Consider the following 24,007-nt stretch of genomic DNA (forward strand, 5'->3'; position numbering starts at 1 on the left):
AATTCTAATAAAATTATCAATGGCAATGGAAATTAATAACAGTGATTCAGGATGGTTTTAACTATGTAAACAATTATTTTAAATACGTTGCTCTTAAGTAACTGGCTATTTTCTCATTTGATAACAGGTCTCCACTCTATTTAATTTAGTTAAGCAATTTTACTGTTATGACAATAGCTTTTACCTAGGAAGAAGTTAACCTATTGACAAAGTCCAATAACACTTTACAAATTCTTGCTGACTGCATTCACGGTGGTCTCAAATACTGATGGAATATGCCAAACTATGTTTCTCTTTCCATTTGTTAGCTAAGACATTTATAGAAAATGACTTTATTGTGTTTATTCTATATATGATAAACTCCAGAGCATTTAAGCATATAATTCCTTTTCTAAAGGAAGACTAGTATTTTCACATATATACCTAGTAATTTCTGACACATAAGTTCCAGTGTTCTATGGCACTGTAGGATGACTATAGTTAACAATAGTATATTTTATAGTTTCAAATATAGGAGGATATTCAATGTTCCCAACACAGTGAAATAATGAAAGTCTGAGGTGATAGATATGCTAATATACCCAGATCTGATCACTATACATTATATGTATCATAACATCACTATATACTCCATAAATATGTACAATTTTGTGTCAATTAAATTTAAAAAGTGTAAGAAAAAGAAAATTTCAATCATAAAAAGTACACACAACACCTGAAATATACCTACTGAAAGCATTATTTTTTAAATTAACATTGTGAAATTTATAATAAAAACATTTGACCTGGAACCAATAATATGCTAGATTTGTAGAAGACTTAATATACTTAGGAAATAATTTGGACATGTAATTATTTATGTCATTAGCAAAGATCTTTATTTATCTGCCTTCAAGATATGACTCACATTTCTATAGATTCCTTTTAAACACTTACTGGCACAAAGTTGAGAGTGGACTAATGGAGAGCTGTAACAAATTATATCACCAAGTAGAACAGAATATTTATATTTATGTCAGTATGAAACATATGCAATAATGGTAAAGTAATTAATAAATGGACTCCAATTGGTGAAAAGGAACAAACATTCTTCCCTTGATATTACTTGTATTACTTCTGAGGGCTTTTTTACTTATCAATATTGAATAGCATTTTATAAGCAGAAGTAACCTGGAGGAATGTGATTACTTTGTAATGTGAGCTGGGTTTATACAGAATCCATTCCCAAGTGAACTCAAAAGCAGTAAATTACCTAAATATCACTCATGCATGGTTTGTCTTTGGAATGGACAGTGAGCATCTGTGTGTGTGTGTGTGTGTGTGTGTGTGTGTGTGCCTGTGTAGATATGCTATGTCCACCTATGCTAACAGTTTCAAGCTATCATTAAATCTGGTTTGTAAATTTCTAGATATGCTTTCATAAAGTGGATAATGCACAGATAACTAAAATAATTGAGTTGATTATACAATATTTGCAAAAATTTTTGACAGTAATTGTTAATATTAATAAAGCATATAACTCTGCACCTAAAGAGAACAATAAAAATATTTTTTTCCTATATTTCATCAGATTATAGCAAAAATACATTTTGTTAGTATGCCCTACCTTGGTAGAATCTTGACTCATTGCTATGCTTTATATTTTATTTATTTGGTGAGTAAATTATTCAGCTTTATATGTACACTCATGGATTCTCTTAAGAACAGGAAATATTTATTTTAAATCATAAAATTCATAGACGTTTCAATAAACTCATATTTTAAGAATCTAAATAACGAGTCACGAGAGAGTATAATGAAATAGGTGTCGTATTTTGTTGGTCTGTAGATAGTTAGAAGACTCGGGTTTAGGTAGAAAATTGCTCTATAATGAAGCGAAGGTCACAAATTCAAGCCCCAAGACGGACCAGTGAACGTCCTGGTTCTTGCTGGCTGCTGACTGCCTGGTAGGTATGTTAAAGGAACACGAGTGGTCACCTGAGGGGTCTGGCTGTGGAGGAACTGTGCCTCGATATCCCTGCCACCGAAGACCATTCAAAAGGCCTGTCCTCTGCAGGAGGGGATGGGCTGCTTCACCCTGATGTTTACTTGATATGCTTTCATAGGGAAAGAAAGCAAGAAAGAATCTAAATTTTAAAACTGCAGGAAAGGGGAAGTACAGGGATCCCAGGTAAAACGCAACTGGGAGAACTGGCAAATGTTCTGTCAAAGGATTCCATGCTTGCCAGCAATCCAGGAGCTGCACGGTCCGGTCCCTTTCGGATCCTCAGAGCAGGGGAGGAGGTTGGTTTCCTGCTGCTGTGGTGTTTTCCAGAGTGTCCTTTTGGGGGCACTCAGGTACAGCTCTCGGGCTCCTTTGCTTTCCCCCAGAAATTCTAGCTTCTATTAAATCTTAGCCAAAAGCATGTGGGGGACTTCGGGGAGAGGGGCGCCTCTCCCACTCCCTCCTGAGCAGAGAAGTCCTGATCAGAGCTGCTGATCACTGAATGACTGCTCTGTGTCAAGCATCTGTGCCAACACTTTGCCTCCTCAGCTAATTCTCCATCCACCCTGCGAAGCAACGGAGGAGGCCAGAGTCACAAAGACTCTTCAGTCTTTTGCTGAACTTCACATAGACAGGAAACCCGTAACCCCACAGTAGAACTCAGGCTGTGATTCTAAAACCCACCCTTTCCACAACACCACGCTGCCTCTTTTTTTCTTTTTTCCGTTTTATTAAAAAAAAAAAATTCAGCTCACTATTCCTCAGTCTTCCTTTAGGAACAAATGAAAAATAGTTTATTATAAAACTTCCTCTGGATTAAAAAATCTAAAATAACTTTATAGAGGAGAACCAACTTAAGATTAAATCATTTCTCCCTGCTATGCAGAGAATGCTGTATTTTCTAAATGTATTAGATTTTTTTTTTTAAAGCACTCCTTAAGTTGTCAGTAATCTTCATTTTCTTTTTCTTCATTTTCAGGTCTCTAGCCTGAGAGAGTTAGTGACAGTCTCAGAGGTAGTCCCCGCCACACTGCCGTTTTTATTCTCTGCTCTGTTGCTAATAATGTTCTTTTCATCCCTGGACATCTGTCAGCTACTGATGAAGTGAATTGGCTAGGGAAAGGGTTGGACCTTGTTCCCTGCCTAGAAAAAACAATGATTAAGATGGCTGAAGTCAAATGCAAGGAGGAAGCACATCAAACAATTAAACAATAAAACAAACAATTAAAAAATAATTGGAGCAACAGACTATATCCTGGATTGCAATGTCTGAAGTGTTTTTCTTTTTTAGATGTTTCGGATGACACGATGCCAAAAAGTATCTCAGCTCTTAGTGGTTGTGAAATCTTCTGGAAAAGAGGTCAAAACCAGTTGGCTTCCTTGTCCCTCTCCATGCTATGACACACAGAAGCACAGGCAGGGCAAGGCTGTGGGGCAGATGCCATGTAAGATGTTTTCCTCACAAGAGTTCCTACAGCCAGTGTGACCGCAGAGACTCTGGAGCCTTTGGAAACAGGACCTCTAATTCTCCGTGCTCCTGACAGGGCACACGGCAGAGAGCAAGGGTGTCTGGCACATATCATTCTACTCTTTCTGCTCGTCCCAGAGAAACAGCTCTGTGTGTCACTGTTAGTTTGTGAATCCAGGTGCCCCACCCTGCAGATAACTGGGATTTGCCTCTGATGTGCTGGGAAGGAGCGGTAGCCCTCCTCACCTCCTCTGTCTCCCCGGGCCTTCTCTGTTCTCTAACTCAGCATTTTCACGTCTTTTCCTGCTCACTCTCTAGAAGTTCTTCATTTGGTCCTGAAACAACCATGATGGTTTCTAGGTGATTCCGAGGCCAGCGTGAGGGGAAGAGACATGTCATTTGTGTGGAAGTTTCGTGGGTGGGGCAATAAAATGGGCTAGTCCCACTGAACATTTAATGGCCTGATTAGAACTGGGATGCCCCAAATAGTTTGTTTTAAATCATCTTTCCTCTCTCTTCTGCATCATCCATCTCCTGACTCCTCTACTGAGTCACTACCATTAGTACCTGGACATGCTATAATTTTCCCATTAAAAAGACAATTGTCTTGACCTTCCCCCAGTTCCCTCATTTCTTCACTTTCCTTTACAGCTAAGTCCCTCAAAAACAATGAAGAAGTCGTCGATTATCTGCAGTCTCCCACTCCTCTGCTCCCCTCTCATGTGAAGCTCTTCCAGCAGGCGTTCGCCCTCACCATCCACGAGACCTCCAGGCTGTGAAACCTAGTGCTTATTTTGTAGCCTCGTCCTACATGCTGAGCGTAGGACATGGTGATCACTCCTCCTCCTAGAAACGCTTTCCTCCCTTGGCTTCCAGTTCAGAACGCTTGCCTGGAGTTCTTCCTGCCTTATGCAGTCTGGTCCCTCTTTGTCCTGCTCAGCACCCCCATACCCCGCCCCAGTAACGCTGGCCTCTGACTACTCTGAACGGGCCAGACACGTGGTCACTTCAGGGCCTCTGTGCCTGCTTTGTCCTCTCTCTGGAGTCTCCTTTCCCAGATGTCACCATGATGCCTCCCTGGAGACCTTTCAGTCTTTGTTCATGCATGACCTGACGTTCACTGATCATCTTATATAAAATCTCACCTCTTTCCTCAGCATCCACTGTCATTCTTTTTGCTTTTATTTTTCTCCATAGCAACGATAACAATCTAGCATTATATATACTGAATGTGCTATGTGTATAAAAAAAGTTTTCCTCAACTGAAAATGAGCCTGATGGAGATTTCTTTTTCACCTCTCTATCCCTGTAACCTAGACGGTGTACAGCATATACGAGGTACTCAGTAAGTACCTGCTGAATGAAATGAAAAAAGGAAGGAAGGAGGGAAGGAAGGAAGGAAGGAAGGAAGGAATGAAGGAAGGAAGGAAGCAAACTTCAAGAAATCAAGATCAATATTGCATTATATTGCCATAACTAAGCAGGGTAATATTAATTTTGATTATAGCTTGATTAAATTTGTAGGAGTATGAAAAGTGGCCTGACTTTTATGCAAATCTAAGGAGATGATTACTGTTGGTTTCTTTCCCTACTAATTACATAGTGACTCTAAAGCAAATATGGAAACAATTTGCAAATATTGGTTCAAGTTAGAAGAGAAGGCTCCATTATCTGAGCAGAAATGTCAGGGTAACAATCAGCGATTCTTGCTCTCAGGAGTCTTTCAGGCTTTCACTGGGGAACGGCTGTGAGATACAGGTATGTTGGGGAGAGTCAGGTATCAACTTTTACCTGCAATGCAGGACAACCGATTTTGCCTTTCTGTGAATAAACATTTATGCCCACTATTCTGGAAACTCACAATATGAACAAATGAAGAAGGCATACTGTAACATGATAATTCAAGGATATGGAAATGATTCCAGTTTCTCATCTTTTCCTAGTTAACACCTTTCTGTTTTTAATCTCATATTGGAAATTGGCAGCTGCAATTTGCCATACACACGTCAAACAAAAACACACAGACCCAAGATGCACTGGCAAAACGGAGCCAACACATCTCCATTTGCATGTTGTCTGGTCCGAGTTGGCAAAGACAATCTTTGGTAGTGTAAGTTAGGTCAACAGCAAGTTGCCAGATACTTAGTGTAATTATTTTAAGATAATTTGCCATCTAGATTTAATATCCTAACCCAGAGTCTCTAATTCCATATGAGGCTTAAGAGATGTATTTTTAAGCAATCAAAAGCATATGTATGTGTACATGTATATATAATATTTAGTACCCTGAATTATTTACTGGTACATCTATTTAAAGTATATCATGCCTCACTGAGCACAACTTAGCATTTAAATAATCTACTTTAAATGGGCCATCCTTTGTATATAAGTCACATGTTCACGTCCATATAGAAAGTGTCTGCCATGAAGTATAGATGACATACAAGGTACAAAAATCTGGTGAAAAAAGCTTGCACATCCACCCACGGAGAGCAAATCAGGAGTGCCCGTGACTATCAATCCCTCAGGCATAATTCGTCTCTGCGTTTATTTGTTTGCTCATCTGCCACTATGCAGTACCTGCTCACTGCTCAAGTCCTGAGATGAAACACACTGGCAGATAGCAGATGTACCAATTAATAACCTGTCAGGTCTGATGGATAGAGGAAAAAAGTGTCCTCACACACATCTCCAGTGTGGTTTTCTTCCCCATTTCAGGGCACTGAGGGTCAGGAGACTCACTCAGCCTCCCAGGAGAGAGCCCAAACCGTCTCATTAGCGTCTACCTTTCATGACAGCCTGCCGCAGCCTTTGCGATGCTAACTCACCTGCTCTTCTCCCAGAATCCTGAAGTGATGGAGCTCTTTAATCAAGGAGTTGGGACAGCCAGCTGTTAGGAAGAAGAATTAATCACAAAAATGTCATTCTCATTCTGTATGGTAATATGTTCTTACGTACAGTTGTGACTATCAACCACCTATGTTGTCATTTGTATCTGAAAAACACATGTCTAACCAACCACCAAGAAGTCAAGATGCCCAAGGAGCTGTGGCCACTGCCTGGCCTCCAGCTGTCACTTCTCATGTGACTCTGGTCAGGCCTTTTCTCCTCTTGATTAGGATCTGGCCCTTGTGGGGCCTGAATATCACACCGGGTCTATCTTTAGAAACATGCCCAGCATGCCACTTGTCCCTAATGTAGTGCCAGGACTTTGTGAGGCCAGAGTGGGAGAGTTGTGACCACAGGCTCCCAGTTATTTATCATGTCCTGTTTCCTCACCCTCCAGCCCGCGTCCCGCTCATCCAGAGTTAAGAATGGCGACAGGGCAGCTGCGCGTCCTGCCTTCATAGGATTCAGCTGTAGCTTAGGACCTTGCTGGTTTTGCCAAGAGGCTTTGTCAAAACCCATACGGTCCTGCACTGGAGTTTGGAAAGGGTGTCTGTCGTACAGGGCCTGGAGACAGGGCGGTGGCAATCCTGGTGCCCACACTTTCCAGGGCTACTCAATCTGGGCCTCTTCAGGCCTTCACATTTTCTTTTTCCAGTAGTAAAACGAAATAAGTAAACCAATAAATTTTATATATAATTTATATAAATATTGGCCTAAATAAGTATATATTTATATATAATAAAAAATATAATAACAATTTATATATAAAATATATATAAATAGTTGACCCTTGAGCAACATGGGTTTGAATGCCATAGTCCACGTGTATATGAATTTTCTTCCACCTCTGCCACAAGACCAACCCCTCCTCTTCCTCTTCCTCCTTGGCCTACTCAGCATGAAGATGGGGATGAAGACCTTTAGGATGATCCACTTCCACTTAAAAAACAGTAAATATATTTTCTCTTTCTTATGATTTTCTTAACAATATTTTCTTTTGTCTAGCTTACTTTATTGTAAGAATACAGTGTATAATACATACAACATGCAAAATATGTGTTAATTAAGTGCTAATGTTATCAGTTTGATTTCCAGTCAACGGCAGGCTATTAGTTGTTAAGTTTCGGGAGAGTCAAAAGTTGTATGTGGATTTTCAACTGCACAGGGCACCCGTGCCTCCAATCCCCACATTGTTCAAGGGCCGACTGTGTGTGTGTGTGTGTGTGTGTAAATTTAGGACAGTGCATGCTTAATACTATTTAAAATGTGTTCCATCCCTGTCTTTTCAATATTATTCCACAGTATTAGATTGAAGTCATTTACAGTATTTACCCTGGAAATAAAATTGATATAAAAACCTGTTTCTTTGAGATAAAACCCACGGATTACATAATCTGCTGATGTTTCTATTAAGGAAATTAGATTGTATGCAGAACATATCAAAAAATTATGGAGCCATTTCTTTCATTGCTCAGCATTGCGAGGTAAGAATGGCCAGAAATACGAGAGGGTTTGTCTGGGGAAAGCTGGGCTGAGGCATGAAATGATGAAACGAGTTTTCACACAGGTGAAGGTACCGTCTTTTGCAAGAGAAATTAGATTTTTGCTCTGATCTAGAAGGTAGGATTTACACCAACAGAAAAATGAAATAAACTGTTTTATAAGCTAGTAACTGAGGGTTTTAAAACAGGTTTTAAATGAATACTCACGCAGGATATCTTAGAGAGGAATTTGACTGGGTGTGATAATTAATTTTAATGTGTCAACTTGATTGGCCTAAGGGATGCCCAGATAACTGGTGACATACTTCTAGGTCTATCCGTGAGGCTGTTTCTGGAAGCGATTAGCATTTGCATCAGCAGACGGAGTGAAGAAGCTCTGCGCTCACCCATGTGGGCAGGTGCCGTCCACGCTGTTCAGGGCACTGAGGACAAGAACAGAAAAGGCAGGAAAAGGCGAACTGTCTTTCTCTTCTGGAGCTCAGACAGCCCCCTTTCCTGCCCTCAGACATCGGATCTCCTGCTTCTCGGGTGTCCGACTCACACTGGACTATAACACTGGCTCCCTGGTTCTCCAGCTCACAGACGGCAGACTGTGGGACTTCTCAGCCTCCATGATCGTGTGAGGCAATTTCCCTAATAAATCTCCTCCTGTATGTATCCGTGTATATCTGGAGAACGCTGACTGATACCCTGGGTAGTTCCAATTCTGAAATTCTGCGGTCCTGTAAAATGCTGGAACGTAGTTTTAGTCTTTATTATGTAACATTTCGTACCTTGAGAAAATGGTTCATAAATGTTTACGGAGGTAGTACAAAAGTTTTTTAAAATAGGAACAGAATTTAACAAAAATATAAACAGGTGATGTCACCACCTGAAAAAATGTAGAAAATACATGAAAATCCTGAGGTATATATTTTGGTTGAAAACATAACGGATTAGCTGCCACGGGCACATCTGATACAGCAGGGGAAGGAAAGCGAGACCTCTGAAGTGAGAAAATACGCTTGAGCTGAGGGTTTCTGCAACTGGAGGCCACAGAGACCTGCAGGCTGAAGTTTTTTTGTGGAGAAGTTGTTCATTTTGGGGATGCTATTCTGATGATTAGCTAAACAATTAGTAAAAGTATATTCTGGATCATTGGATTGGCTGCAATTCAACCAAATGCTGCTATGCAAATTCAGCCTCATGTCAGTTCTTGGGCTTTAGATCTCTTTGGGAGCAAATCATTATATTTTAGTTTTCTGAAGTGAATGAGAAAGAATAGAAGTAGATCAATTACAAGGGATGCATTCCCAGCAAGTGGCCGTCCCACAGTCTGAGGGGAAGTGGCAGACGGAGGGGGAAGGCAGCCTGCAGGGTCACAGGCAGGCAGAGATGAGAAGAACCTGGGCCAATCCTGCAGGGCCCTGTTTGGAGCCCAAGCAAATTGTTTAGTGTCAGTAAAATGACAGAATCTGCCATATTAAATTCATAGAGCTAATCTGAATAATTTGGTTTTGTACCTTCAGTTATATTTAATTAATTAATTATATTTAATTACTGAAAGTTTTTATTTGGGCTTTCTAGTTGTATAGGCATAAAATGTTTACATCTTGTTAGGGACAGAAAAAAAAAGAGATAATGGAATGATAGGAGCAGAAAAACAAGAAGGAGGAAACAAAGAAAAATAATCAGAAGGAAATAATTACATAAAAATAACCAGGGAAAACAGTTATTTCAGTCTTAAAAACTGGGTAATTAGACCATGGAACAGTGACCACCAATCAGAAAATAGAAAAACACCATAAACGGTGACTTTCCCCATCACATGGACAGGAGAAAGGAATGTCTGGAACATAACCTTTAAGTTATGTCCATATCTGGAAAAACTGAGACCCCAAAACTTGTGACATATAGTCATAAGTAATTATAACTGACCTTTACATCAACATATGCTACTAGCATATAAAAGGAGGAATTTTAGAGTTAATTAGGGTCTTTTCCACTAACGGAGACAGACCCATTTACCGTTAGGAAATGTATTTCGCTTTGCACCCTTAAACTTTCCTTGTGATAAATTCTTCACACAGGTTTGCTGAGTGTCTGTCATCTCTCTCCATCGCATGGGCCAAGGCTTGAGATTCCTCCAAGACAGGAGCCCAAGAACTGGGGAAACACTTCAAAGTCCAGCCATGGAAAGGACCATGACAGTCTCACTTTATATCTAGACATATTTAAGAAACATTATTTTAAAAATAATTTTATTCAACCTCAGATATTTTAGAGAATTTTTTTTTAAAGTGTTCTCTTTTATCACTCAAATTTGAAAGAAATGACTTTGACTTATTTTAATTCTGGGTAAAATAAGAAACAAAATTTAAAACTAGGTTATCTTTAGAATTTGTATTCTTGCATTCTCCTAAGATATAAGCATAAGGATTGATGTCAATGATAGCTCAAATACAAACATCTTTAACAGAAGACTAGATAATTACCTGAAACACCTGGTGGGTGCAGTAAAATGTAATAAACAAGGATAGATATAGCATATAGCTGGAAGGGCAGAATTGTGAGGGGTGAAGATATTGAAGAGGATGGTGGAGGGGTGCCTGTAAACTATTCATCACAGGAACATCAATGTGGGAGATGGACAGATATAAACTTAGTGTGAAGATGGAGCTTAAAAATAGCAACAGTAGGAATGCAAGACAGGCACACAGAATACGTTAGTGTAGTGAGAAAGGAAAAAGTTAGTGGAGGGGGTGTAGGTGGCTGGGAGGAAAAAAATGGGCCTGGCAAACAAAGACTCTAATGCTAGTTCCAGGTCTGGAGTGGTAGAAACCATATGTGATCCTGTCAAGCCCTTGTAAGCATCACCTCCCTCCAAAGGGGTTCTGCCACATTCGCTTCTGGGGAATCCAAGTGGGCTCTTAGTGGTTCCATGTTACTGCATAAGTGCTCATACTACTTTTTTTCTTTTGGGGTTGATGGCTAAAACTGATATTAAACTCAATACTTGTCAGCTTTCAAGACTCAATCTTTCCTCATTTTGAAAAGTTAAAAAATGAATAAATAAACAAATGTCTCCAGAGCTCTGAACTCTAGTTTCTTTCTCTATAGTATCTCACAGGTTCCTGGCAGCAACTCTGAGATACATGGAAATGTTTGGAGATCTATTGGCACAACAATTAATATTTGTGTGTTCCTTATTCTCTTGTCACTTTTCTTAAGTACAGGGTCCTCCTTAAACTGGTTTTCTGTCCTTTCTAACATGAGAAATACTCTTTGTTTGAGAAAATAAGCAACAGAAATTTGGCAGTGTTTTCATCTATTAAATTGTTTGACCTTTCTCGTTGAGGGCACCCTCTTCTCTCACTGTCTTTGCCCTCCTTTCTTGTTCTGGACCCAAATTTTAAAACCTATTTTGTTGTCCTTGGTAATTTAAATTAGAGTTTCATTTCATTCTGAGTTATCCTGAAGACATGCTCACAGGTCTGTGCTCTTTTATTGTGTTTTCTCCCCGGCTATTAAATTTCCCCACTCATCCTTGTATGTGTGTTCTAAAAATCTGGGCTCATTGTAAATAAAAATAAATTGCCTGTTTGGTATTAAAAATGAATAAGGTAATTTATTAAAAAAGCATGTGAAGACATAATGGAATCTTATTTTTTAAAGGGTAACTTTGAAAGTGGGCCTTTTATTTCAATTAGTATCTGTAATCAACATTTAGTTTCATTCTGTTGCTATACCATAAAGATTATTTCATAATCTAATTGAGAACCTCCTCAATGAAACTGCATTACAAAGCTGTGGATCATTTCCATAAAGTCACTGATAGCTATTAAAAAAAAAAAAACAAAAAACAAAAAACAAAACCCCATAACAAAAAAAAATCTTTGAGGGATTAACTAAACCACAACTTTTTCAGAAAGCTTTTGCTGAATTTCCTCAACAACCACGCTGCAAAGTAGGGAAAACTCATTTGGAAAAATATATTCCATTGAGATGCACTAAAAACCACATGAGTCTTCAATCACTATTTTTTCTTTTAATTTCTTTGCAAATCATCATGGGGTAATTGTGATATCCTCTGGGTTCAATGGAGAACCGTGAGCACCCAGGCTTGGGATAAAAATTGAAATGGATTTCAGCTCTCTGATGTGCTACTGGCACTGGCCACATGACACAAATAATCTGTAATTTGCACATTGCTGCTGTTTGGTGTGAAATGCTTTGAGGATTAATTTCTCTCTTGGCTGTAGCTTAGAATCCTTAATGTAGGCTTGACAATTACAGTTGCCTTCTATTTTCCCCCGAAGTACAACTTAGCAAAGGAAACCGACTTATGATGAAATGGCACCAAAAATAAATGATGACTCAATGTGATCAAAGACAATGCAGCAAGACTGAACAACGACCTTTGAGCACAAGCCAATTGGTGTGGGCCACGTCTGTGGGCTGGGCCATGGTGGAGAGTGGATTTGAAGGGCTCCTTTCCACTCCAGGTAAGCCGGGTTGATTGGGGTCTCCGTGCATTTTGCTGAAGTAGCCATTTCTGAATTAGCCTGAGAGCCAGGCATTAATAGAATCCATGGAAAATTCACTAAGCTATCTTGACTGAGCAATTGCATTCAAAAATCAGTAGTAGGACTTTACATAATCAAATTCAAGGCATTATCACTTTGATAAAAATAAAACCAGGCTTATTTTAACAATTTCTCTGTGCAGATAGGTTTCTATTTATGTCTATAAAGGATTATTTATGCATTTCATTTCAATAGCCAACCACTTATAAAGAATCTTGAAGATATTCACCTTTCACCTAACAATTTACTTGTAGGTATATACCAGAGAGAAGCTCACACAGTTATACAAGGAGATATGTATAAGAATATTTACTGCAACATTTTTTTGTAATAATAGCAACAACAAAAGGAAACATTTGAAATGACCATCAATGGAAGAAGAGACAAAATAATTCAGCAAGTATCCCTGAGCATTCACTTTGTGCCAGGCATTGTTAGGGCACTTGGTTCACATCAGTGAAAAAAATGAAAACAGACAAAAATCCCTCACTGGAGCTTGCATTCTAAAGGGGAGAGAGACAATGAAAATAAATGAATAAATAGGTAAATTATGTAACATTTCAGAAGGTGATGAGCACCATACAGAAAAGAAAAAATAGAACAGTATAAGGAGGTTAAAAGCAAGGCTGGCTAATGCTAAATCAGGTGTTCAGAATGTTTCTTGTTGAGAAAATGACACTGAAGCAAAGACTTTTAGGAAGTGAGTTAATTTGAGTTACCTAGAATAAAATGTATCAAAACAGATAAATCTCAAAAACATAAAGTTGAGAAAAAAGTTGTAATTATTTATGCACAGTGCAATATCATTTAGAGAAAGTTTAGAGAATCTATTAAACAATATGGATATACACAAATGTACTAAAAATACACAATAATGCATGTAAGTGATAAACACCACTCAGGTGGATATCGAATTCAGGGAAGGAGAGAGTGGGACAGGACCATTGGGGTCGGGGGTGCTTCGAATCTGTCTTTAAAGTGTATCATAATAATTGTTAAAAATAAAAGCTAGTATTTCTACAACACTTACTGTGGAAAAAGCACTCTTCTTAGTGTTTTGCATATAATTCATTTAATCCTCACAGCAATTCTATGAGGTAGGTGCTATTATTATCCCCATTTTAAAGATAATGAAACAGAGGCAGAGAAACATTAAATGGGGTAATCAAAGCTAGGTAGTATGTACATGGGTATTTATTATGCTATTTTCTGTATCTAACTGGATTTTTATAACTTTATAAGAAAAAATTCTGCATGAAAGCTTTACATCAAAAGATAACCTTGGAAAAAAATGAATAAAACTCAATAACTTATAGACCTGAATTTATTTTTATCATGAACACATACAAGCATGAATGTAGTTTGAAAAAAGAATACCTTCTAATATAACCACTACACTAGTAGGCACAGCTCACCTAAGTAGGACACCATGAAAACTTGTAGATTTTGGAGCTTTCAGAATAAGCTGAAAGAATCCATGGAATATTATTTATTCAATGTCTCATTTGTAGATGAGGCCGTTAGTACCTGAGAAGCACATAAAGTCTCTTCTAGCAAGAGCTGAAAATAGGGTGTGTTAAGCAGAGATGTTAGTGATTTCATAATTTACATCAAAAGTCATGCAGATTGGATATTCCCCAGTTTCTTGTAGCTGCTATACTAATCCAAATGTCCCTGCTGGGTCAACCCCCAGTGGCTATGAGACAATCTGTCTTCCAATGAGTTATCTGAGAAGAATCAGTCACATCGATAATGAGACATAATGGGAAACTTTTCATTTCATAAGTAATAATAAATATTATTATTGGCAGCAGGTGAATTACAACCAAATATTCATTTATTCTTCATTGAACAACTTGTCAGTGCGTGTCTACTGTGCATAAGGCCAGGGGTTATACAGAAAACCGAAAGGAATCAGGCAGGGATTCTGCCTTCCTGGAGCTTGTAGAAGAAATAAGATGCACATCAACAAACCACCTAGATGTGAAAGAGCCAAGTGAGCAGAGAGCAACCAAGGGGCCTAGCCTAAAAAAAAACAAAAACAAAACAGGAGGAGGAGGAGGAGGAGGAATGGAATCAAAAGGCTGGAGCCCCAGTGTCAGGGAAACCAAGCCACCATTTGGCTGCAGATGAAAATTGAAAGCACCTGCAAACACATCACTGAACTATTGAGGCTGAGAACAGAGACCACAAAAACCTAATTATTTGTTCCAGAAAAATACTGCCCAGGAAGATAAGCTTGAAAAGCAATAAATAACTTCACTGTTTGCCTCAAGAAATTCCTGCAAATAATTTAACCAGACAGGTTGTTCTTCTGAGCAGCCATCTCTCTTAGCAGAGAAACAGACGCTGGGCAATAGCTCCCCCATCAGACAACAGTTTCCTTATCAAGCCTCCCTCAAGAGCCTTGTCCCATTGCGTCCACCAACCCCAAACTACTCTGTCCTAAATCTGCCAGATTCCAATCAGTGTCCCACTTCGAAAGATCTGCCATGACCTCTTGGGCCCAGATCCCTCCCTTTCTGGGACACGCCTGCAACTCTCCACATGGTGCTGTCACTCACTGCTGTAGAGCTAATCAGTGCTGTTCTGCAATGGATTCTCTGTGGTCATCTGGAAGATTTGACATGGAGTACATGAAGGATAAGGTAGAAAATGCAGTAACAAAAAACAAAAACAATATTTTTCTCATTTCTATGTTATGATGTCAAAACAATTTAAAAATTTTGAATTGTGTGTACATTCTTGGCACTTTGCCTCTACCTTTGAATCTCATGAAATTCTTCTTTGTTATTGACCTATATTTTGAATGGTTTTGATGATAAATTTCTAGAGGGTGGGTGTTTTCATCACTCAGCATCCCTCAGATTACAAATTTAATTTGGACGGTCCACACATGAATGACTGTGGGGGAGAGAGGTTCTCAGAGTGAAAAGTGATCCCAGTCCTCCGTTTCTTTCTCCTGCTGCTCTCAGAAGCTTGCTCTTGGTTGAAACCAGAGAAGGGAAAAGGAAGAAATAATGGAGATGCGATTTTGTGTTCCATTTAATGTGCTTTTCCATAGATTATGGCGGTTGGTTTATCTGAATGAACATGTCAATGTCTAGTGAAAGTGGGGAAAAGGGAGCCCGTGGGACTGTAATTCCCGAGTAGATCCGACCAAAAAGATGACCCACATTGAATGCATCCTACCAGATAAAGCTGGTTACGTAGGACTCGGTGGGTCAGCTGGCTGCCTAATGATCATAGTCAATGAGGTTTCTTTAGGATAAGAGAATTCTGAGTTCCAAACAATTTACAGACATGTAAGTTTATGGAACACCCCCACTTTATAAACTGGAAACTTCTGGTATTTATATTTGTACCCTACCCTCTGCCATAGAATGTGTTCTTTAAACTGGACTTCCTTGGGAAACAGTTAGGTACTACTACATTTGGGAAAATAAATCCTGTCCAAAACAATTGCTAAGTAGAAGTTACTGGACTTTAGGAATCAATACCATTCCTTAAATTGACATCATTCCTTCAAGATGAGGTGGAGAGGGGGTGAGGGGATAAAGTGGAATAGGGGAGGAGACAGAAGAGTTTATATTTCTATGGGTACTTAGTGATATTTACTGGTTTTGATTTTTTTGTATTTTAAATTTATTTCTGTAATTTCCCTTGTTACTTTAGGGCTATGCATTTTGTTTCTTTTATTCATCTTAGTGTGGGCATAATTGCTTTCATTACTGGAAGGCATATTTCAAATTCTTAAAAAAAAACAATAATTTTGCAAGCACTCTAAGTATTGCTGCTTAGAATCATCACTGTTTTTATAGAGCTCAGATATTTAGGGTTTGTATGCTGGTGTGAGATACACTGGAAGGAGATGAGATAAATAAAATAAAACCAGAAATCTAATTTAAAGGACAAATAACAGTTTCTATGATGTGTAAGGAAAAAAAAACATACAGCTTTGTCTGGTTTGCCCAGATCTTTGCATTTTCTCACATAAAAATTAATAATCATTCTTTATTTTAATTAACCAAAATGACTAAGCTGAGTAATTCTCATCTGCCAGAGAGTTATATCAATGAGTCCAAATTTGCTATTCACATTCTGAAGTGCAGTATTCACAAGCACTCAACCAGGTACCTTTGAAACCCCGGGTTCTTGAGGTCCTGAGAAGGGACTTAACAAGTTTCCTATCACCACACGAGCTGCTGGCGCAGACTGAGGTCCTTCAGCCACTCTGTGTTGCTCAGGGAACTGCACCAAGGACTTAGAATAAGCAACTAAAGAGAGTTCAAAGCCACCCTTTCGTCTTGTATACTTTCACAAGAAATTCGCTTATAGACTATTTGTTTTAAGCAAGCACTTATCAACTAGAAAATGAGAAGTAATAGATCCTGATACAGTGTTTCAAAGCTGCAGATTATCCTAGTAAAAACTTTCATACATCTGCATTGTCCTTTCAGAAGTTCCTCCACGTATGAAGGTTTACTTTAAGAACTTTCATAGGTATAAATAAAGCTATTAGTCTAGTGAAACAAAATCCAAAAAAACCTGTCAACTCTAGCCTCAGCCAAGAGGTCATTCTAGTACTTTCATGCTGTGATTGCTCTAAGTTCACATATTATTGATCTCCACCTGTATCTGCAGTGTTTGTATTTGGTTATTCAGTGACTATACAAATGTCAATTAACTATCATGTCCAAGAAGTAGGAAAGCATAAGGAGGTTTTTTTGGAAGTTTTGAGAGAAAAGAGTCTCCTGAAATATGGAATCTGAAACAGAGACAATATGTTAAAGTGGAAGATAGTAAGAAAATGCCAAACGTTGCCCCAGTCCGAGGCTGTGCCAGGCTGAGGGCTGTGCCCAACAGCAGGAAGCAGAGCCTGGTTGATGGACTGTGTGAGAAGTACCAAGCCTGTCCCATCAGCAATGAGCAGGACATAGGACATCAAAGTGAGAAATGAGAAAAAAGGGAATTGCTGTCTGAGAACCAGCACCAACCCCTGACGTAGATTCGGAAGGCTGAGATTCTGCTCAAGGACCTCAAGGAGAGGGATGAGAAAGTGCTCCTGCCACGCTGTCAGCGTGGAGGGCGTTGAAGCCATGTGAAGCTAGTGAGTGCCAACATATAAGATTCCTTTTTATGCTCCAGGTTTTATCACGGACTCAGTGGGCTTTCGTACAGATGAAGCCGGTCTGTTTTGGAAAACAGATCTCTGACAGCCAGTCTACCAGCAAGAGGGAAGACTTTGATGCAGCCATCCACATTCTGTGCAGTGGAAAGGCACATGAGGACTGCCAGTTTAGACACTCTTGGTTACTTTGGATGCATGAAAATAACAACTGACCAGAAAATACAATTCCTTCAACAAGAGGAACTTTTCTGTACATGCCTCATCTTATCATTGAGCTGACCATTAACCATGTTATTCATTAACAGTTATCTCTGCAAGATATAATGCAAAATAACTCATCCTCCATCTTTTTTATGATTCACTATTTTCCACACTGTAGTTTTTAAGTAGGAAAAGAAAACCAGGAGCATAATTATAGGAGAAAAAACGAACTGTTATCTGGATACACCTAAGGCAACTCAGATTCACGCTTTGAACCAGTATTTATTGCCATGTGTCGTTTTATGTATGGTGGATGCAGCAGTGAACAAAACAGAGAAGTCCCTGTTCTCGTGATGCTTATATTCCGTATAGGGGCAGACTGCAGACGAGCAAGGAGACAGCAGAATGTCAGAGGCTGGAAAGTGCACGCTGTGAAGAACATCAAGGCAGCAATGGTGAAAGGCAGAGAACTATTCCCTATTTTATAAGGGTGGTTAGGAAAAACCTCTCAAATGAGGTGTCACCTGAAGGAAGTGAGAGACGACAGGCTCCACTCCATGGCTCCATCAGAGAAGAGTGTTCTAGGCAGAGGGCCCAGCAAGAACAGGTGCCTGCAGAAGGGAGCGTGAGTTGGAAGATCACAGAGGAGGTTGGTGGGCGTGGGGCAGAGTGGGCAGGGGTAGCAGTGTGGCTGTATTCAAGGGGTTCTCCCAGCCCCACCCCACCATGCAGGGCCTTTAGAGCTATTAGTAAGAATTTAGGCTGCTATTATTAATAAGGTGGGAAGGTACTGGAGGGCTTCAAGCAGGAGAGTCACCTGATCCATTTTACTGTTTTAGCCAATGCAGTCTAATGCTGTGTTGAAGCAGTCTGTAGTGAGCCAGGGCGGGGGCAGGGAGCCAGTGACAAAGCTGTGACCACAGTCCAGGTGAGAGATGGTGGTTGCTCCAACTCAGGTGGTAACAGGGAGAAAATGAGAACTGGTCAGACTCTGGATATGTTTTGAAGACAGATCTGCGGGATTTGCTGACAGATTGCATGTGAGTGTGAGAGAAAGAGGATAGGCCCAGATGACTGCGAGGTCTAGGCCTGAACACTGCGAGGTCTAGGCTGGAAGTGTCGCTGGCTGGGATGGGGAAGGCAGTGGGGAGGGGTAGCAGGTGCTCAGTTTTGAATGTAGCACATTTAAGATGTATTATCCATCCAAGTGCACAGTGGACAATTGGATGTAGGAGTCTGGAGTTCGAGAGAGGTCCAAGATAGAGATATGCACACTGACGAGTTGTCAGAGACTAAATGAGGTCAGCCAGGGAGAGAGAGAAAGAGGAGGTCTGAGTTCTGAACCCTGAGTACCCCAGCATACACTGGCTGGCTGGGATAGAGTGTAACACAGCCATTAGAATACCATGTTGATGACTATTGAATTATTTGGACAGGTAGTTATGATATGCTGCTAAGTAAAGACATCAGGTTAAAAACTACTGTGCATATGATGATCTGTTTTAGTGAGATTGCTGTACGTGCACTGGAAGACCACATGACACGACATTGATGGTGATTTTCTCCTAGTGGCGGAACTATGCAAGATAATTCACTTTTATTCTTTTTGCTTATATGTATATTTTTTACCTGCTATTAGTGGTGTTGATATTTATAATAGATAAAGGAAAAAGAAATGACATTACATTAAAAAAGGGGTTGCTACTGAAAATTTTCAGGCTCTGCTTAAACAGAGGCATGTGCCATGTACCTTTCTTGTTATGTTTTAATTTGAGTTTATTTTGAATGGGCTTGTCCCAGGAGATGCCCGGCTTTCTGACGAGATACACTATCTCTGAGCTCCTGCAGTCCTTCCCCTAGCCTGTCAGGTCAGGCTGCTCCCTCTGACCCCCTGTGGCTTTGATAAGGGCCACACTGTGACCTACACAGCCCTCAGCAGCCATCGTGGGCACGCATGCTCTGGGCTCTGGATGGCTGCCATCAGTGGACTGTTCGCTCTTCCCTTCCCTGTGTGAAGCATGGAGGAGCCATTTATACTCTCCTAGGTCTCCCCCCCCCAACACACTATTATAATCATCACATAACTTCTGCACTCACAATACAGCAATTACATTCATCATTCCTCATTATCAGAACTCATCTCCATAGGGTAGTATGTATCTCCAAAAGTAATTGTTTTATAAATTATGACTATTATTTTGGTACTTGTTTTGCAACCAGACTCAGTACCTGGGGTTCAAGCCAAAGGTGGCCTGTGTGTTCCTATCTGCAAACCCTGCAACTCCCAGGCCTTTATTCCCATGTAGGGAACAGTTGTGGGGGCACCTTCTTTTCCACCTGGCCCAGGCCCACCCCCACCTGAGGAGCTGGCCATCCCTCCACCGATCACATCGATGCTGACAACCTGCTTAGCTAATGGAGGCTCCTCGTCCTAAGACAAGTGTCTTTTGGGTCATCATCTGGTTGATGTGACTGGTGAAGAGAACAAGGACAGATAAATCAGGCCCCAAATTAGATTTTTTTTCTATTGTTTGTTGGCTTGAACTTCCTGAATGTATTATTGATATCAGCCACATTAATTGGGCCGGGTGTGGTGGGCAATGCCTGCAATCCTAGCACTTTGGGAGGTTGAGGTGGGAGGATAACTTGAGCCCAGGAGTTTGAGTCCAGCCTGGGTAATATACCAAGACCCTGTCTTTACAAAAAAAAAAAAATAATAATAATAAATAGCTGGGCGTGGTGGTGTGCATCCACAGTCCCAGCTAATGTGAAGGCTGAGATGAGAGGATTTCTTGAGCTCAGCAGTTCGAGGCTGCAGTGAGCTATGATGATGCCACTGTACTCAAGCCTGGGAGACCTCATCTCTAAAAAAAAAAAACCAACAAAAATCCCATTAATCAAATGAGCTCCTAAGGTATTATAAAAACAGAACAAAAATCCACACTGGTCACCTTTAGAGGATGCCAGGAAAACAACTCATTATACTAAAAACTGGTAAATAAAGTGGTAAAAAAAAATCAAGCATTTAACCTGCCTAGGCTGCATGACTTGTAGCTCAGAGTATATAAATACTAATAGCTGATGGAAGAAATTACTTTTAATAAAAGTATTCCAGCTAATAAATTAAAAAGGAGTGGTAGAAGTGGTGGAATGTAAAACTGTATGAACTGAGATGAAATTAAAGATGCGGGCAATAATCATCAATGGCTACTGGCAAAGGACATTATGTGCCTCCTGACAGAAGTTCATAATACTACTTTGAAGATTCCTATAAAAATAAAATTCCTCCATCAGATCAAACCTTTGGCTAGAACTATTAATAATAATAATATAAAGGAGATACAAGGAATGAAGATTACCTTAGACCTGTGGATGTCAGCTGTGGTCCCTGAATCAGCAGCATGGGCATCAACTGGCACTTGTTAGAAATGCAAATTCTCAAGCCGCAGCCACACCCACCGAATCAGAAACTAAGGTGAGGCCCAGAGATCTGCCTTTTAACAAGCCCTCCGGATGGCATGAAATGCACCCTAAAGTTAAGAACCACCTCCTTATACAACCCTCACAGGGGTACAGCCAAATTCAAAATGTGGGTACCCCCCTAGGGCAAACTGACCTAGTTTCTTCAAGAAACGCATCACAAGAATTTAAAAAGAGAGAGAGACTTAAGAGACACACTAAGCATGTTACCAAATGCAATGTATAAACTTTCTTCAGCTCCTTATTTGAAAAAGAGAAAGACCCAAACTGTTAAAAATTGTGATACAATAAGCAAAATTTAAATAATGACTTGGTATTTGATATTATCAAGGAATTACAATTTATATTTTTAGTGTGATAAAGATATTGTGGTTATACATAGTAAATAAGTACTTATCATTTCATAGCTCTAAATCAGATCTCTGGGATTTACTTCAAAATAATCCAGTGAGTGAGGTATGGTGGAGGCAAGATTGGCCATTTGACTGATGAGCGTTGCAGCCGGTTGGTGCGTATGTGAAGGTTCATTGTACTATTCTCTTTGCTTTCTATGATGGAAAACTTCCATAATGAAGAGATTTTAAAAGAAGAATGAAGAAGGAAGATGCACATAATGTTCTTCGATGTGGGATTAGTCTGGCATCTTCCTCAAACCTTGCAGATCATTCCCTTTCTAGGTCTGCCTGGTGTGTGGAGGGCTGGGTGCTGAGGGCTCCCACACTTTGCAGGGGGACTTCCACGAGGAGGCTCCAGACCTCTGCAACCAGAACTCATACTTCAGTGTACTGAGTCTTCTGTGCTGATTCCCTTCTTTCCCTTCCTATAGCTATAGACCTACTGCAAACTCCATCTACCTCCATGTTTAAGTTGTTCTCAAGAACTCAAGGCTACAGGTAAATTTCAGGGGGGTGTGAAGTGAAAGATGGGAAGGGCCACATCAGAAACATCTATGGGACACACAGGCTTCTAGGACTCGGGGATTTGATGCTGCCCTCCTAGTGGGGAGGGGGTGAGGGGGCTTGCATGGTGGAGGGGAGGGCTGTGTGGACTGAAAAGCCCCCCACCCAAACTTACAAGGCTGGGGTGGGGATAGAGGAGGGGCCTAACAGTCATATGTGTTTATTTGCTCTTTTACCAATATTTACTGCTCAGAGAGATGAGGACACATGTCAATGCAACAGTCCCCTCACTGTTGGATGAAACAGCATCCTTTGCTCATGCATGTTTGAAAATATCCACTGTTTTGTCTATTTTATATTATAAACACCTCAAGATGGGGGGGTTGTTCTTGACTTAACTTGCTGCTTCCTAACTCACCTTGCCCAGGGCTCCACACACTACTGCAAGGGGGACCCCACCACATGGCAACCTCACTGTCATCTACTGGTTTTCACCAAAGAGCAAAGTGTTTTTTTTCTAAAAGGCACTCTGGCTCACAGAGAAAAAACGTTTTAGAAGAGCTGTTTTAAAAGGTAGACTTTCTAATGATGACCCAATTCTTTTGAAAATCCATCTTATTTTATGATAGCAGAAATATTCCTATGTTTCTGAGAGAAAACCAACTCTTGTTAAAACATTGAGATTACCATAAAACAATTTAGAACCTCCAAAGTTGAAAGCACTCCCTTGAGGAGCTGTATGTTACAACGTTGGGTAAAATGGAAATTGTCTAAACTGGAGAAGACTGTGTTTGCACATTATCATTTATTTTATAATAAGGATACATTAAACTGATGTAAGTGTCATGAATATAGGAGTCAAGTCCAGAGCTGCGGTCCTGTTTAGTGCAGGCTGGGAGCTGCAGTCACATCCATGCAGGTGACCACACACGGGCCTGACACTGGGGAACTGCAGAACCGCCTGTCGGCCAGTGACAGAATGCCAACCAACAGCTTTCCAGCTGGATGCCTCACTTCAAAACACATAAAAACTTCCATAAGATATGGAAAATCATAAACCAAAATAGACTCATGGTTTACTGGTTAATTCTGTGATGATAAACTAGATAGTGTTACAGAAAACCTGAAACAACTTATGTTTGACTTTCATCTCTTACTTTTTTTTGGTGATATGATATCACTCTGAGCACACAGGGCATAGGTTATGTATCGTTCCTTTATATCCTTTTTAAAATTTTCAGGACAATGCAAAAATATTTAGATAGATATATCACTAGGTAGCTGTTAGGACAAATGGTGTTATGCTTTATTGAAAAGAAGATGTTTAAGAAAAAACCCCATCTTAGGACAAGAAATTAAGAAGAAATTGGGTTAGATAATGGTATTATCTGGGTATAGCAACAAGTCATATGTATTTTTCTTAGAAGTGTTAGTGTCAGATTATCATTTCCAGATAATTTTTTTTCCTTACTTAGGGGAATTTCAGAAAACGTTTATTATTGATAATTCTCTACCTTTTTTTTTTTTTTTACAAAAAAGTATTTTCTAAAATTAATATAACACTTTTTTTCATGGCCATTGTAAATTATTAAAATATTCAAAAAAAGTAGAAATTAGCAATTCTACCACCCAGAGATAGTCTTCAATTTTTTTTGTGAATCATCTCTTAGATACCTCTCTCATTATATGCACACACACAAACACACATGAGTTTAATATTAGGTGTCATACTATGCATGGAATTCTGTAACCTGTTTTTCCCACCTAATAATATGAGTGGGCAAATGAAACAGACATGTATCATCATTTGCAATGGCTGCTTGCTGCCTTTCCATCCTAGGGCCGTATCCTTCACCCGCACCCTGGTGATCATACTGGTGTCAGTGAG

The 24,007-nt window shown here is 39.8% G+C and overlaps 1 protein-coding gene across 1 annotated transcript in view; it reads right to left on the reverse strand.

Annotated features, from left to right (window-relative positions):
- PRKN (parkin RBR E3 ubiquitin protein ligase) overlaps nucleotides 1–24,007 on the reverse strand; it is a 1,113,312-nt gene that overhangs the window by 167,931 nt on the left and 921,374 nt on the right. The window contains exon 8 of the mRNA XM_045544705.1: nucleotides 6,281–6,342. Coding sequence (XP_045400661.1) covers nucleotides 6,281–6,342 — 62 coding nt within the window. The remainder of the gene's footprint in view (nucleotides 1–6,280; nucleotides 6,343–24,007) is intronic.

Source organism: Lemur catta, chromosome 2, assembly GCF_020740605.2.
Source record: "Lemur catta isolate mLemCat1 chromosome 2, mLemCat1.pri, whole genome shotgun sequence".
Classification (NCBI taxonomy): Eukaryota; Metazoa; Chordata; class Mammalia; order Primates; family Lemuridae; genus Lemur; species Lemur catta.